This window comes from Ovis aries, chromosome 20 (genome assembly GCF_016772045.2).
Source record: "Ovis aries strain OAR_USU_Benz2616 breed Rambouillet chromosome 20, ARS-UI_Ramb_v3.0, whole genome shotgun sequence".
NCBI lineage: Eukaryota > Metazoa > Chordata > Mammalia > Artiodactyla > Bovidae > Ovis > Ovis aries.
In genome coordinates, this window is record NC_056073.1 from 27738705 (window position 1) to 27753249 (window position 14545).

Sequence of the window (14545 nt, forward strand, 5' to 3'; positions counted from 1 at the left end):
ATGATAGTGTAGACTGCCATTTTCATTTCTCCAAGGTAAATACCTAGGAATGGAATTTGAGTCCTAGTGCAACACTAGGTTCAAACTTGGAGGAACTTCCAGACTATTTTCCAACACCATTTTTATTCTCATTAGCAGGTTCCATGCTTCCAAATTCTCCACATCCCTCCGAGGATATGAATCTTGGTTTCTGGATTTTCAAGGAGGGGATGTCACCTATGCTCCCCACATGAACAAGCTCTGGGTTACGTTTCCTATTACAGCTCATAAGCTTGAGCAAATCAAAGGGAAGATTGTCCCCAGATTTGCCTAATGCCCTAAGGGTAAAAACAACATCTCCCTCTGAAATATTGCCCACATTTATATTTTGGCCTAAACATTTATTCTCTTGGTGCTGTACTTATGGAAACTTTTTATGCTTAACCTATTATTTTTATTTGCTTTCACTGGATAAATAAGCCTTAAAACCAGGCTAATCCATGCTACTAAAAATGGAATCTCCAAGGCCTATTTTTTCAATCCTGCTGTTTTTCTGGCACCAGGGTAGTTGTCAGAATACAAGTCCACCCACACCAATGATACTTTATGTCTTCTGTGAGCCAGTGTTGGTTTGTGACATGCTTGTTATTGGATCACAATAAGAAACATGCAGACATTGAAAGTGAGCATAAGCAAGTAAACTACCTTATCTTGACCCAGACTGGTAATTTCCAGGAAAAAGATGAGCATTTTTATGATGTCCTTGGATCTGCTAAGACTGTTGGATTATTAGTCCTCATGGACTAGAGATTATAGCATGGTTTCTAAACTAGTACTTTTAAAAGACATTTGTGTGGGTCACATGTAAATTGATCAATTTTATATACACTTTCCCCAGCAAAATGCATATATAAAGAAATACAAAAGTTCAGTTCAGCCGCTCAGTCGTATCTGACTCCTTGCAACCCCATGGACTGCAGCACAGCAGGCTTCCCTGTCTATCACCAACTCTCGGAGCTTACTCAAACTCACATCCATTGAGTTGGTGATGCCATCCAACCATCTCATCTTCTGTCGTCCCCTTCTCCTCTTGCCTTCAATCTTGCCCGGCATCAGGGTCTTTTCCAATGAGTGAGTTCTTTGTATCAGGTGGCCAAAGCATTGGAGCTTCAGCTTCAGCATCAGTCCTTCCAATGAATATTCAGGACTGACTTCCTTTAGGATGGACTGGTTTGATCTCTTTGCAGTCCAAGGAACTCTCAAGAGTCTTCTACAACACCACAGTTCAAGAGCACCAATTGTATGGTGATGGGCCTTCTTTACAGTCCAATTCTCACATCTTTACATGACTACTGGAAAAACCATAGCCTTGACTAGACAGACCTTTGTTGGCAAAGTAATGTCTCTGCTTTTGAATATGCTGTCTAGGTTGGTCATAGCTTTTCTTCCAAGCAGCAAATATCTTTTAATTTCATGGCTGCAGTCACCATCTGCAGTGATTTTGGAGCCCCCCAAAATAAAGTCTGTCACTGTTTCCAATGTTGCCTCATTTATTTGCCATGAAATGATGGGACTGCATGCCATGATCTTAGTTTTCTGAATGTTGAGCTTTAAGCTTACTTTTTCACTCTCCTCTTCACTTTCATCAAGAAACACCTGTTCCTCTTCACTTTCTGCTGTAAGGGTGGTATCATCTGCATATTTGTAGATATTGATATTTCTCCTGGCAATCTTAATTCCAGCTTGTGCTTTATCCAGCCTGGCATTTCGCATGATGTACTCTGCATATAGGGTGTCCCTGATAGCTTACTTGGTAAAGAATCCACCTGCAATGCAGGAGACTCTGGTTCAATTCCTGGGTTGGGAAGATCCCCTGGAGAAGGGAAAGGCTACCCACTCCAGTATTCTAGTCTAGAGAATTCCATGGACAGTCCATGGAGTTGCAAAGAGTCGGACATGACTGAGCCACTTTCACTCTGCAAGTAAGTTAAATGAGCAGGGTGACAATATACAGCCTTAATGTACTCCTTTCCCAATTTGGAACCAGTCTGTTGTCCATGTCTGGTTCTAATTGTTGCCTCTTGACCTGCATACAGGTTTCTCAGCAGGCAAGTCAGGCGTTCTGGTATTCCCATCTCTTGAAGAATTTTCCACAGTTCTCTGTGACCCACACAGTCAAAGGCTTTGGTGTAGTCAATAAAACTGAAGTAAATGTTTTTCTGGAACTTTCTTGCTTTTTCTGTAATCCAATGGATGTTGGCACTTTGATCTCTGGTTCCTCTGCCTTTTCTAAATCCAGCTTCTACATCTGGAAGTTCTAGGTTCGCATACAGTTGAAGCCTAGCTTGGAGAACTTTGAGCGTTACTTTTCTAGCATGTGAGATGAGTGCTGTTGTGCAATAGAGTGAATTTACTTTGACATTGTCTAACTTACAAAATTAACATGCAATAAAATGTCAGTATATATGTATGGGTCCATGAAGACTTATAGATCTCTTTTCTAAGCCTGGAAAGAGACAACGGCAGCTGGAGGACATTTTGAGTAATCATTTCATCACTCAGAAGTGCACTCCATTTATCTGAAAGTATAAACTAGATTAGACAGAAACTGGCCCTCATAACGCAAGGTCACAGAAGTTGAAAGATATGATTCATTCACCCAACCTGACTGGTTACAATGGAGCAGACCAAGTTCTGATCTAGATCACTGCTCACAGCGATTGAAATTTGTCATTCTTTTCCCCTCCCTGACTCTCCTTCTCCAACCCCAGAATCTGTACCCTCTTCCCAAATGAGGGGAATTTCACACTTGATGATCTTGGTGGAAGGCAGACACCTTCCTGCATTAGACAGAAAACCTTGCTTCCTAAATATTCCTGCGGGTAGAAAGAGGCTGAGGGTCCACCAGGCAGGTTACCACATGCTGGACTCTTCCTTAGGACGTGGTGCCACAGAGAGACTGGAACTGCACTGAATGCCTTAGGCGCATGTGGCACACGGGGCAGAGGTGGCAGTGTGCCGTCCAGGTGTCAGAAGCAGCAGAGAGCAGGTCTACCACAGGGTCCATTGTCCAGCATCAGGGCTGACAGTGCTGTGAACAGTGATGTCTGTGCTCAGCTGCAGGGGAAGGGGTTCCTGTGTGGGACCAGACCCAGGTGGGATTGAGGATGCTGTTCCCTGCCATGGCCTCAGGGCTGTTCAGTGGTTTTCCCTGAAATAAACTCAAAACCATAAGTGTGCCTCTCTGTTCCATTTAGAATAATTTGAAATCTTTTTTTTCCTCCCAGAACCACCTAAGAATACCATTCAGGGAAGTCTCAGAGAGCAAGGATTCAGAGACTTTTCCTTCTGCTTTATTATGATTGATATACAACATTGAGTCAGTTTATGGTGTACAGTTGTTGATTTGATACATTCTGTACTGCAAAATAATCGCCACCATAGCTTTGTCTGACAACTGAATCATGTCCCATAACTACCTCTTCTGCATGTGTGGAGAAATTTTAGATCTACTCTCTTAGCAACTCAGGGACTCTCTTTATGGTGAGCTGATAATCACTTCCTAAATTTTCAGCCTGGCGATAGCACACGGCAGAAACAACATGTAACTTGCACCAAATGTTTTGTCTTTTTCCTCTCAGGAAAAATACATTTAAATGTGTGTTTAAGACCCCTCCCCGCCTAAATCATTCTCTGATCTTTAATGTCAGTGGATCCCAATCTGCTCAGGACTGCTTGTAGAGATTGTTACAAAGTACTCAGGACTCTTCCCGATCCATCATCTAGAGTGTAGGGCTCAGATTCCGGGAGTCTGTTATGAACGAGGTGTACAGGGAGGCACAGCAGGGTGGGAATCCAGATCTGTGTTCCTGCTATGAAACCCGTGATCTGAAGATCAGCACCAACCGTGCTATAAGTCTATTCCAGACTTTCTGTCTCTAAGAGGAGTGCAGGTGAAGGACATTCCTTCATGTCCTTCAGGACCCTTTTCCATGTGCCATCTAGAGGTCAGAATGGTGCCATCTGCTCAGGTGTGTGGTCTGATCAGTTCCCATAGTGCAGGGGATTCAGGATTCAGTCCTCGTCCCTCTGCTTCTGTAGCCAATTCTCCCTCATCTGTGACCTCATCTGTTCTCAAGGCTTAGAGCATCATTTACATGGTGTCACCTCTTCCATCTATTTCTCCAGTCAAGTCATCTCACCCAAACCCTAGACTAGTAACCCCAACTCAGTGGCCACTTTCTTAAACCAAATGCTGATGGTGATGCCTCCTCAAACATGCTCCTTCCAGAGTCCCCTCATTTCCACAGTAGGCGCCCCACATGCTTACTTGCAAATCTCAAATTTTGCGGTCCTCCTTCACCCTTTCTCATAACTCAGATTTAATCTACTAGGAAATCTGTAAAATGCATTTTCAGAATAGGTCCAGAACCTACTCATTCACCATTATCTTCCCTGCTCACACCCCAGAGAAGCAGCAGCCTCCCCAGCCTGGACCCTGCGCTGTTTCCCTCAGGCTCCTCTGCGCCTCCCTCGCCCTTCACCTCCTGCCTCTGCACAGCAGCCTGGCTGACGCTTCCAGAGAGCAGTCACAGCAGGTCCTCCTCTGTTCAAATCATCCTATAACTCCATAGCTTACTGAGATAAAAATCTACACCCTTCTAACATCCTGGAGGCCCACAGGACCTGGCCGGACATGGGAGCTCATCACAATTCCTTTTCCTTCAGCCCCGGCTGCCTCCTGGCTCTCCCTTGAACACAGACACTCTCCTGCCCTCTTGCATTTGCCCTGGAGGCTCCTCTGCCTGGATAGGACCTCCCCTAGACCTCCTTGTGGACATTCCTTCATGTCCTTCACATCTTTACTCCAAGGTCACTTTCTCAATGAGGCCCCTGTCCACCCTAGTAACACAGCCACCTTCACTGTCCCCACACACTCATACCTGGATCGCCTTCCTCAGAGCACTTACCAACCTGTAAGGGAAACTCTCCCTCACTCACTAGGCTCATAGTCATGCTCTGCCCCTTCCCCCTAGAACACACTGCACAAGGCGGACTAGGTTTGTCTGGTGTTAGTTCACTGAGCTCTCCTAAATGCAGAAAGAGTGTGTTATGTCTCCGTCACACAACAAATATCAGTTGAATGAATGGTCAGTAAAGCGCTTCCCTATTCCAGAGTGTTTTATTGATGTGACCTCAGGGCACTTGCTGTCTCGTGGCAGTTACAGCACAACCTCCATTCGCACTGACCTCAAGCTGCTTATATTTTACTCACAAAGGCTGATCTTCCTTCCCTCCCCCACCAATCAGCCTGCACACCACACACAAGGCTCTTTATTTCTTCAGAAAGGAAGATCCTTCACTTCTGGGTCCTATATTCAACCTGCTGTGTTTTTATTAGACTCTGCTTTCTAAATCCATGAGTTGAGATGATGTGGGGGCGGAAGAGGGGGCAGACTGCAGAGAAGTCCAGCAGGAATTAAGTCAAGATATGAAACTATGCAAGTTCCAGCATGTGGTTTCTTTAAAAAGATGGAGAAAAGTTGGAAAGAATCCAGCAAAATCTCTAGAAGGAGGGCAAAAGCTGTATGACTCTGAAATTTCTCTCTTGACCCCACCGAGATTCCTGTGTGCATGGACCCCTTGCACTTGTGGGGACAATGACAAAGTGACCCCTGCTGCTGTCAGAGATGGGTTCACCCAGAGACAAATGATACCAGGGCTCTACATGTGAAAAAGAACAGCTATTACACCAACAATAAGAGCAATAACTAAATAAGCAAAATATAAACACATTCCAAAATGATAGGAGCCAAGGATTGGACGAAGGCCTGATCCTAGCTTACCCATTTAAGAAATGCACCCTGCCCATGGTCCTGGAGATACAACAAGGCCCAGGTGACTTCTGAATCCTTGATCACAGGTCCTTGGTGGGACAAGGATTTACTGAAGGGACAAGGACAATGGAATGCAGATGAGGACCCAGCCCAGGAGTGACCATGGGCAGTGCATGGGCAGTGCATGCATGCCCACCAGGCACTGATTCTGGGCACAGCCCTGTCCACACTCAGCTCCTCACAGCCTCCGCCTTTCCTTCCTGCAGCTGACTCAGCACAACAAATGTGGATGGATCTGGAAGGTTCTCGGTTTTTCAATTTATTTCCTCTTTGAAATTTTAAGAATCCTTACCTTTATTATCTGATCCCCCTTCATGGCACCAATTAGAAAAAACAAATTCATACATACAGATTTTATTTTCAATAAGGAAATAAGACATCATTACTCAGTGCATACGAAGCAAAGACAGGGATGGAGACGGCCCAGCCCTGTCTCTGCTGGAACAGGACAGTGGATCAGGGAGGAGAACACAGGTCAGGGCAGGAGGGGGCGCGGTGGGCAGGGGTGAACGGTCTCCCCAACTCCTCACGTTATGCTACTAGGAGCACAGACACGTGCAGATGCAGCTTCAGAAAGAGGGGTCCGGGGATCTGATGGCACATAGCGGGATGCAGCATCACTGTCTCACACTGTGAGAGAAAAGAATCAGGAACCAGTTAGGTCAGTCATGTAAGCACTCATATTCTCCACAGCCCCCCACATGCTCACATGTCCCACTCAAAGATCCCCACCACCCACTGTGTCCCCTCTGTTCCAATTCCCCTTCCAATATAGTCCCTCCTGGGTCTCACCTTTATGAACCGTGAGAGACACATCAGAACCCTGGGCACTGTCATTGCCTGGGGGAGAACAGGACCAGGACGTGGTCAGAACCCACAGATGAGAAACTAGAGAAGGAACTTTGAGGAGGGTGAGTACCCCATGGCCTCCTTCTGCACCCTCACAAGGGTCTCAGGAATCACCCCCTCCATACTTACTTGAAGCCTGGGTATAGGTCCCTCTTTTTTCACCTGTGAGAAGAAAATATCATGTGAGAGGCCAGGGAGAAGGCTGAGTCATGAGATCCTAGAGCAACCCCTAGTCCTGGACCCCAGAGAACATTCTGGAACCATGGTAAAAACTCATGCTAGGATCAGGAACACAGAGAAGGGAGACGTGTAAGGATGGGGCCATCTGCCCTCCTGTCCTCAGCAAGGACCTCCCTCTCACCTTCAAGTGCTGGAAACTTGGTCCCCAACTAGAATTAGGAAGGTGAAAAATTTGTATTTCATTTTCACAATGCTTTAGAAAAGAAAAATGTTAGCATTAGCTCCAGATTCCACATGTGTGTGGAGGGTACTTTCCAGTAACCAGGCAGGTAAACTTCTACCTTGGCTTGAAACCCCCAGTGAGACAAGAAAACTCAGATCCCTCCCTCCCTTCCCTACCTGAGCACTTCTTCCTCCAGATCACAGCTGCAGCCACCACAGCCACCATGACGAGGAGAACCAGGCCAACAATGATGCCCATTGAGGAAGTGAGGAAGGAGGTCTGAGGAGGTTCTGTGGAGGAAAGGGAAGGGGCCCTGACCTCAGCTTGAGCCCTGACCTTGCTGAACTGAGTGCTGAAGGGCTCCTGCTTTATCTGAGAGGATGCTCCATCCCATCCCCCTCCTTACCCCATCTCAGGGTGAGGGGCTCCTGAAGCCCCTCATGCTGCACATGGCACGTGTATCTCTGCTCCTCTCCAGAAGGCACCACCAGGGCTGCCCACTTCTGGAAGGTTCCATCCCCTGAAGGCCTAGTCTCCACAAGCTCCATGTCCTGCAACTGGTCCTCCCCATTGCGCTGCCAGGTCAGTGAGATCTCCTCAGGGTAGAAGCCCAGGGCCCAGCACCTCAGGGTGACATCATGGCCAGAGATGGGGTGATGGGTCACATGTGCCTTTGGAGGGTCTGAGGAAGAATCAGAAAATTCAGTTTGTGTAACCTCCATGGGTCACTGAAGCAGCATCATGTGACCATCCTGAGAAAGGACAGAACAGTGATTTTTCCCCCAGCTTTACTGAGGTATACTTCACAAAAATTGTACACAGAGTGTACTACATGTTTCTTTGATATATATGTACACTGTGAAGGTAATTAATATATTCATCAACTTACCTTATGTGTGTGTCTGTTTAACAGAGATGATGAGAATGATTAAGATCAATTTTAAAGTATATAATACAGGATTATTATTAACTATAGTCACCAGGCTGTACATCAGATCCCCAGACTTATTATAAACTTTTTACCCTCCGAGCTACAGAACATTCAGGACCATGGTTCTGAAAAAACAGCACAACAGCTATATAACAGCCTCATCTTAGAGATCTATATTAGTTCTTGGAACTTTGTAGAATGAGAGACTAAGACAGGAGCTCTAAAAATGTGAGCGGGAGAATACAGACTAAAGGTCCTGACTCTGGTGGAGGCTGAATGACTCAGAAAAGCTGGCGTCAGGCCTCCTAAGATGCTCTCAGGGTGAGAACAGGCCTTGAGAGAGAGAGTCATGGATCACAAAATGGTGGCCAGGGTCAAAGGGCACCGCTGACGAGCTATTTCAGGGATGGTTTGTTTCCTGCTTCTTCCTCAAAGACACTGGATTCCTTGATTGTCGTTCAGAGAAGTGGGGTCACTGGTGACTGTCTTGTACAGAATATGAAAACCCGGGCGCATTCCTCCCTCTCCTGACAAGAACCTGGGGCGCTGTTCCCACAGGGACCCCACTTTCTTCTCCTCGTGGGAAGCCAGCTCCAGCCCGAGGGGAGATCAGGGCGGCCCCGCGCCCCTCGTACCTGCGCGCTGCAGCGTGTCCTTCCCGGTCTCCAGGTATCTGCGGAGCCACTCCACGCACCGGCCCTCCAGGTAGTTCCTGTCTGCCTCCGCCGCACCTTCCTTCTCCCACTTGCGCTTGGTGATCTGGGCCGCCGTGTCCGCCGCGGTCCAGGAGCGCAGGTCCTCGTTCAGGGCGATGTAATCTCTGCCGTCGTAGCCGTACTGCTCATACCCGCGGAGAAGACGCCCGTCCGGCCCCACGTCGCAGCCGTACATCAGCTGCCAGGTGTGAGACCCTGACCCGCCCCGACCACCGCGGTGATTAAACCCAAACTGAAACGAAACCGGGTCAAGCCCCCCCCCCCCCGTCTCCTCCCGGGTCGGGGGTCGGGCGGGTCCCGCAGTGTTGGGGTGACCCTCGGACCCTCAGACTCGGGCGACCCCGCCGGTCCCTGGGGATGGGGGCGAGACCCGGCCCCGGGCCCGCGTCGCTCACCGGCCGCGCTCTGGTTGTAGTAGCCGCGCAGGTTGTTCAGGCCCACTCGGAAACTCTGTGTGGTGTCCTTCATGTTTCGAGTTTCCCGATCCCAATACTCCGGCCCCTCCTGCTCCACCCACCGCGCCCGCGGCTCCATCCTCGGATCCGCGGCGTCGCTGTCGAACCGCACGAACTGCGTGTCGTCCACGTAGCCGACGGCGATGAAGCGGGGCTCCCCGCGGCCGGGCCGGGACACGCCGGTGTAGACATACCTCATGGAGTGGGAGCCTGGGGGCGGGGAGGGGTGAGACGCGGCCCGACCTCCTCCCGGCGCGGGTCCCGGGTCCGAGTTGATAGACCCAGTAGGGAGGAGGGGGCGTAGGGCCAGGGAGATGGAAGAGGTCGAAGACCGGCCCGAACTTCCGAGGGGGGAAGAGAAGAGGGGTCGGGAACCAAGGGAGGGACAGGCCGGGACCGGGGAGGGGGCGGGTCTGGGCAGGGGCGTCGGGGTCGCTCGTTCCCTGGGATCCTGCCCCCCCAGACTCCCGGGAGATCCCCTTGCCCCTGCGCGCAGAGGCCGTTCCCTCCCGACCCCGCACTCACCCGCCCGGATCTCGGTCAGGACCAGGACTCCCGAGAGCAGCAACAGGAGGGTTCGCGGCCCCATGACTCGCATCCTCTGGGTCTGGGGAGAAGCAGAGTCCGGGCGGGTCGGTGGAAACTTTATAACCGGGATCCACGGAGAAGCTGATTGGTTTTTCTAGAAACCGGGTACCCAGTGGCAGTGAGAACTGGCGCCGCATCACGAGTGTCCAGGCAGTAGGGCTAAACACAGGTTATGAGAGAGAAAGTGAAACTCGAGGAGACGGGGAATCCCCAACATGGAGCGAGCGTCCCAGCCCCAGACAGCACCCTTGACCCTGAAATCCTGAACCGCTCGCCCTCCAGGAACCTGGGACTTTGCCCTAATCCCTCCCATCCTGCTGGGTAGAATGTTCAAATTACTGAATAATTGCACTCATCTCACATGTTAGCAAAGTAATGCTCAAAATTCTCCAAACCAGGCTTCAACAGAACCTGAACCCTGAACTTTCCGATGTTCAAGCTGAATTTAGAAAAGTCAGAGGAGCCAGACATCCAAGTGGATCATGGAAAAAGCAAGAGAGAAAACATCTACTTCTGCTTTATTGACTGCCAAAGCCGTTGGCTGTGTGGATCAAAAAAAAAAAAAAAAGAAAGAAAGAAAGTGGAAAAATCTTCAAGAGATGGGAATACCAGACCACCTCACCTGCCTTCTGAGAAATCTGTATGCAGGTGAAGAAGCTACAGTTATAACAGGACATGGAACAACAGACTGGTTCCAAATTGGGAATGAGAATGTCAAGCTGTCAGACACCACTGAGCAACTGAACTGAATTGAATTGATGTCATGTTGTGTATTGTCACCCTGCTTATGTAACTTACATGCAGAGCACATCATGCAAAATGCTGGGCTGGATAAAGCACAAGCTGAAATCAGGATTGTAAGGAGAAATATCAATAACCTCAGATATGCAGGCGATAACCACCCTTATGGCAGAAAGTGAAGAAGAACTAAAGAGCCTCTTGATGAAAGTGAAAGAGGAGGGTGAAAAAGTTGGCTTAAAACTCAACATTCAGAAAACTAAGATCATGGCAATTCGTTCCATCACTTCATGGCAAATAAATGGGGAAACAATGGAAACAGTGGCAGACGTTATTTTGGGGGCTCTAAAATCACTGCAGATGGTGAGTGCAGCCATGAAAGTAAAAGATATTTGCTGCTTGGAAGAAAGCTTATGACAAACCTAGACAGCATATTAAAAATCAGAGACATTACGTTTTCAACAAAGGTCTGTCTATTCAAGGCTATGGTTTTTCCAGTAGTCATGTATGGATATGAGAGTTGGACTATAAACAAAGCTGGGTGCCGAAGAATTGATGCTTTTGAACTGTGGTGTTGGAGAAGAGTCTTGAAAGTCCCTTGAACTGCAAGGAGATTCAACCAGGACATCAGAAAGGAAATCAGTCCTGAATATTCATTGGAAAGACTGATGCTGAAGCTGAAGCTCCAATACTTTGGCTACCTGATGGGACAAACTAACTCATTGGAGAAGACCCTGACGTTGGACAAGATTGAAGGCAGGAGGAGAAGGGGATGACAGAGGTTAAGATGGTTGGATGACATCACTGACTTGATGGACATAAGTCCGAGCAAACTCCAGCAGATAGTAATGGACAGGGAGGCCTGGCGTCCTGCAGTCCATGGGGTTACAAAGAGTCCAACACGACTGAATAATTGAACTGAACTCCCCTCCTGCACCGAGAACTCTTTGTTCCACTGTCTCCCTGAGTCCTAGCTCTGGGGCTGTTTGCCATTTTGATTAAAATATCTACACAATCTTACAAATTAATGAGGACCCCAAGGATAGTATTATGTGACCACTTCAATGCATATTTTCCATACTATGAATAATACACTAAAGATTTTTTTTACTTATTTAGAATAATATTAATAACCCATGCATTTAATATGAATAACTATTTCCCAAAATAAACAGGGTAGTGAGAAGTATGGAGAAGGAAATGGCACCCCACTCCAGTATTCTTGCCTGGAAAATCCCATGGACAGAGGAGCCCATAGGCTGCAGTCCATGAAGTCGCTAAGAGTCAGCTGAGCGACTTCACTTTCACTTTTCACTTTCCTGCACTGGAGAAGGAAATGGCAACCTACTCCAGTGTTCTTGCCTGGATAATCCCAGGGACGGGGGAGCCTGGTGGGCTGCCATCTATGGGGTTGCACAGAGTTGGACACGACTGCACAGAGTTGGATACAACTGAAGCGACTTAGCAGCAGCAGCAATGAGAAGTATAGAGCTTTTTACATTTTTTCCAAGTATCTTTCCTGTCTCTTTCACTAGAAGACCACTGGATTTTCAGGTTTGCCTCTGCATTCAATCTGTTATTTTGATTGTAGTCTGTGAAAGTGAAAAAGCCTTCACATATATAGGAGTAGTATTTTGTAATAATCTTTTCAGATAATTGTGTATGTTCATCTTGGATACAAAAGTAAAACTATACAAATTGTAGTTTCTCAAACCTGAAACAAACCTGAAATTGACTATTTTCTATTCTGTTACATTAAAATCCATAAGTCTGTTTTGCTCATTGAACATCTCTTGTACTAATACAAGATTTTTACAAAGTAATACATTGTTTCACTAAATTATACAGATCTCTCTGCTCATTCATTCTTTCAAGAACAGTTGTTTTCCATGAAAAAGAGGGTAGTTCAGATCACACAGTTTTTCCTTGGGCCGTAGGACTTTGAAATGTAGAAGTGCTCGATGTGTACTTTCCATGTCATCACAGAAGATACTTTTAAAATGTGTATTTAAGAATGATGATTACGAAACAAACATTTTTATTTATTTTATTTTTTAAATTTTATTTTATTGAAGGATATTCGATTTATAATGTTAATTTCTGCTGTACAGCAAAGTCATTCACTTATACATGTGTATATATATTCTTTTTCATATATTTTTTAAATTTTGGTTTATTAAGGACAGAATTTTTAATGTGTCATTCTGAATGTTTTAAAGCAAACCTGATTATTATTTTTCTTTTTCTGCAAGAAAGTTTTGGCGAAAATAATTACTAGTGCAGCTTGGTACCATAGTCTCTGTTACTGCTGTTATACATCAAAGCAAATGTCAACATAGTGAGAAGTCAAATAATATCTGAGTGATGCTATAAAAGTAGCTTTCACCTCAGGGATCTCATGAAAGGGTCTCAGTGACATCAAGGGTTCCACAGACCACACTCTGAGAACTGCTGTTCTGAATGAACCAGGGCATCTCCTTTCTGATGCCTGCCTTTGCCTCCTCTTCATTTTAGAAAATCCTTTTTTCCTGAGCTCACTACCTGCCTCCCCAAACTTAACTGAGGGCCCTGTGCCTGGGCTCCTCTAGGAGAGAACTCACCCCCTAGAAAGTGATGCCAGAGATGTCCTCAGTCTGGGAAGGGAGGCGGGGGGACAGGTGTTTCCCCTTTGGAACTGGGAACAGTTTGTACCTGAGGCACCAGACCCACTCATAACCTAGTTTGATTTTGCTACACACCAGCTTAATATGTATTCATATCCCAGACAGAAATCTGATGTAGTGTTTAAGAAAAATAACATTGGCCCTTTCAACTGACGTGGTCTAGTGCACATGACTCGAGGCCCACAAACCATGAAGAGTAGTCCATTCCAACAGAACATTCTGTGGTGAAAGAATTGTTCTATGTTTGTGCTGTCCACTCAGTAGCCAGTAGCTACATGAGGCTATTTAGCACCTTAAAGTGTCTGTTGTGCTGAGCACTTTTATGTATTTTAATTTGAATAGCAACATGTGGCTACTAGCTAGCATATTGGTCAATGCATGTCTAGAATGTTGTTAATTAATCTCCCATCTCTTTTCCCTAAAAGATCCTGTGTGACTCATAGGTTGATGCATACTAAAATAATCTTAATACTGAAGTCTGTGGATTTGTCTGTGCAGGTTTTAGACATAGCTTTAAAATACAGCATGCTCTGAAAGTTCCTTTAACGTGTATTTTAACAGATAGAGTGTTCAGACATTAGCCAAACCATGGTTTATCACCTTAAGGTCGTAAGTGTTCAAAACTGCCCATCACTGCTAGTTGTCCAATAGTGAGAAATGGGTATAATCCTTGATCTCTTGGTGTTTTCCTTAAACTGGTAAACATAAGGACACACAGAAGTTATCAACTGCACACAACAGATATCAATACTTCGTAGGACTTGTACATACTTGTAAAGTTATGAAGTAGAAGATGTAACATTAGAATCCATCACCTTATAACTTTTTACTTACTACTCCTGCTATACTTTCTCTCCAAATTCCATCAGTTCTGTTTCCCTTCACCCTTGGACCCCTCTCTCCTAGACAAAAATATACATGAATTTTTTACTCTTGTGGAATGAAGCATTTTATGACCCATAGATGAAAAGCCATCAAAACACATAAATCTTCCCTATGTCAAGCAGACACTCATAAGATACAAACATATGCCCCTATTCTGATGGAAAGACACATAAAAATTTTGGCAAACAGGTAACATGCCTCAATGTTCTTCAGTCAAAGACCACCAGGAGCAAATCTGTGGGCAATCAAGTTGGATTTATACTGGATACAGCAAGGGAGATCACACAGCATCAGGGACCATGGCATCTCTTGTGATGTGTTAGAACATATACAGCAGGGGGTCCCCAATCTCTGGGCTTGGGCTGGTATCTCCTGTCAGTGCCAACATTAGATTAGAAATAAATGCAATGTGCTTGAATCATCCTGAAACTATTCCCTCCC

The 14545-nt window shown here is 46.3% G+C and overlaps 1 protein-coding gene across 1 annotated transcript; it reads right to left on the reverse strand.

Moving 5' to 3' along the window:
• Positions 1–6664: 6664 nt before the first annotated feature.
• On the reverse strand, positions 6665–9835 carry OVAR (MHC class I antigen; the record flags this gene model as incomplete). Its single annotated transcript, NM_001130934.1, is given in 9 exon segments — positions 6665–6668; positions 6671–6716; positions 6855–6887; positions 7305–7418; positions 7535–7810; positions 8695–8970; positions 9171–9440; positions 9756–9826; positions 9829–9835. Coding segments are annotated over 9 exon segments (1097 nt in total), but the record flags the coding sequence as incomplete, so codon positions are not given.
• Between the last annotated feature and the right edge of the window lie 4710 nt (positions 9836–14545).